The sequence below is a fragment of the Vicia villosa genome, unplaced genomic scaffold (assembly GCF_029867415.1).
Source record: "Vicia villosa cultivar HV-30 ecotype Madison, WI unplaced genomic scaffold, Vvil1.0 ctg.001287F_1_1, whole genome shotgun sequence".
NCBI lineage: Eukaryota > Viridiplantae > Streptophyta > Magnoliopsida > Fabales > Fabaceae > Vicia > Vicia villosa.
This window is the reverse complement of record NW_026705561.1, coordinates 511,068-514,055: the sequence shown is the minus strand read 5'-3', so window position 1 is coordinate 514,055 and position 2,988 is coordinate 511,068. Positions and strand designations below refer to the sequence as shown.

Below are 2,988 nucleotides of genomic sequence, written 5' to 3'. Positions count from 1 at the left end.
CACAAACAGTACCGTGTGAATGCAAAGTTGTGTTTATAAATTTAATATATTATTTGGGCAATTTTGTCTATTATTTAGGCAATTTATTATCGCTTATAAATTTAATATATTATTTAGGCAATTTTGTCTATTTTTCACAATTATTTTTTTACAGAGTTGTGTTTAAATTATCTTGCAGTCCATTTTTTTTTTATAATATTTTTTAATTTGTTTGAATTCGCGTGACAAACTGGTGACGTATCTGTGGTCCAAACCAAAACCTGTGCGGACGCGCGGCTTTTTTACTAGAATACTTAGAAAAGATAATTTAAAAAATACCCGATAACAAGATTTAAAGAGGAATTTAGATCCTCTGCAGTGGCTGGACGTTCAGCTCATTTAGCATGAAGAAGCTGACCTTCAAGTAAACAAATATTAAATCTCACATTCTATAGTTTGAACTTGACTAGCCGATAAGCAAAAACTACTTACTATAATTTGATATATCCTGGTACAGGTACTGCACCAGATCAACTTTAATTACATTATGTATATATATAGAGACTATAGTTATTCATTTACATATAGTTAATGTGCTACTGCTACCCTTAAGCTTATGTTTCAAGTATGGCTATCCAACTTCTCTTCCTATGGCTCCTTTCCACAATAGTACTTGGTGCCTTACTAACTAGAAGGAAGAACCAAAACCATCTTTCTCCACCATCCCCTCCATCACTACCTATCATTGGACACCTTCACCTTATATCTAAACTACCTCACCAAAGTTTTCACGAGCTCTCAACACACTATGGCCCCATAATGCAGATTTTCCTTGGCTCTAAGAGATGTATAGTAACTTCAAGCCCTGAAATAGCAAGGGAGTTTCTTAAAACCAAAGAAACTTATTTCTCCAACCGTTTCACAAGTGCTGCAGTTCACTACCTGTCATATGGCTCAAAGGGTTTCTTGTTTGCTCCATATGGTGAGTATTGGAAATTCATGAAGAAGATGTGCATGTCGGAGCTTCTTGGTGGAAGAACACTTGATCAGTTCCTTCCCTTGAGGCAACAAGAGACTTTGAGGTTTCTGAGACTCTTGCAGAAGAAAGGGGAAGCTGGTGAGGCTGTTGATGTCGGCGGCGAGCTCTTGACTCTTACAAATAGCACTATATCAAGGATGGCTATGACAAAAATTTGTTGTGAGAATGATAGTGATGTTGAAGAAATCCGGAAGATGGTGAGAGATGCTGCAGAGCTAGGAGGGAAGTTTAATGTGTCAGATTATATTTGGTTTTGTAAGAATCTGGACTTGCAGGGAATGAACAAAAGGCTTAAAGGGATTATGGAGAGGTTTGACACAATGATGGAGAGAGTGATAACGGAGCATCAGGAGGAAAGGAAGAAAAGGAAGGGAAAAGGTGAAGCTGGTCATGTTAGGGATCTACTTGATATTTTGTTGGAAGTTCATGAAAATGACAACAGTGAGATCAAGTTCAGCATGGAGAATGTCAAGGCTTTCATTTTGGTAAAGTTTTTTTTTTCTTAAATAGTCATTTGGTCCTTATAAGTTGGCGTATTTTTTTATTTTCTTATCTGTATTTTACTTTTCTTCCCAAATATTAAAATTTTTTGGTGTTAGTCTCTAAAATTAAAATCCGTAGAAAAATTCAAAAGAAAATCCTCCAAAAACCTACGTATTTTCCTGCAGAAGAATTTTAACATTGACGGATATTATCAAAAAAAATAAGATATAAGAACGAAAACCAAAAACACGCAGACTATTTAAGTTTTTTTTTTTTTAACTTGTATATTATTCATACATGAATTCTCTTTAATATTGTGTGCTTAACTCTTTAATATCATGCAGGATATATTTATGGCAGGAACAGACACATCTGCTACAACAATTGAATGGGCTATGGTTGAGTTAATAAACAACCGACTTGTGATGGAAAAAGCAAGAGAAGAGATTGATTTAATAACAAAAAAAAGTAGATTAATACAAGAATCAGATCTTCCCAAGCTTCCATACTTGCAAGCAATAGTTAAAGAAACCCTAAGAATCCACCCTACAGCACCAATTATAGGGAGACAAACATCTGAGAGTTGTGTTGTTTATGGTTATGAGGTTCCAGCAAACACAATTTTGTTTCTTAATTTATGGTCAATGGGTAGGGACCCTAAACTGTGGGAAAATCCACTTGAGTTCAAGCCAGAGAGGTTTATGAGGGAAGATATTAAGTTTGATGTGAGAGGACAAAATTTTCAATTCATGCCATTTGGAACTGGAAGAAGGGCTTGTCCTGGGACTTCATTAGCACTTCAAGTTGTTCCAACCAATCTTGCTGCTATGATTCAATGTTTTGAATGGAAGGTTGATGGTGATGGAAAAGTTAACATGGAAGAGAAACCTGCTATGACACTTCCAAGAGCTCATCCTTTGATGTGTGTCCCTATTCCTAGGTTTAATTGCTTTTCTAATTTTGGTCACTAGACTATAGATAAAATGGTATCATTTGTAGCTTTGAAATTAGTTGTCATGTTTATGCATTGATATGTGTGTTCTTTTGCTTGTACTCTAGAACTTGTATCAGGGATATACCTATTTGTTCCTGCTAAGTTATTTTATATTTTCAATCTATCAAGTTTTCTCATAACAAGTCTATTAGTATTGAACAAGTCATGAGATTTCTTTTTCTTTTCAATCCTAAGCATAATCACCTTGCATCTGCTGCTATTAATATTTGTCAATAACATCAAAAACTAAAAGTATGTTATTGTAAACACTATATATACCAATCTCTCTACACATAATTAAACATTCATTTCAAAATTGATCTTTTTACAAAAGTATTTTACTCCTCATAAAATTCTTGACAAAGAGATATTTTACCTTTTACATTTGTCACCAAACAAACATAGATTTTCTCTTAAAGAATTCACACAAACAAATATTATATGGTGACCGGATAATTTCATACAAAAATTCATACAAATAAATATAGAAAAA

The 2,988-nt window shown here is 34.0% G+C and overlaps 1 protein-coding gene across 1 annotated transcript; it reads left to right on the top strand.

Moving 5' to 3' along the window:
• Positions 1-548: 548 nt before the first annotated feature.
• Positions 549-2,683, top strand: LOC131634381 (cytochrome P450 93A3-like). The gene is made up of 2 exons (XM_058905046.1): positions 549-1,503; positions 1,846-2,683. The coding sequence occupies exons 1-2, from the start codon at positions 607-609 to the stop codon at positions 2,470-2,472; spliced, it is 1,524 nt and encodes a 507-aa protein (XP_058761029.1). The 5' UTR covers positions 549-606; the 3' UTR covers positions 2,473-2,683.
• Positions 2,684-2,988: the final 305 nt, after the last annotated feature.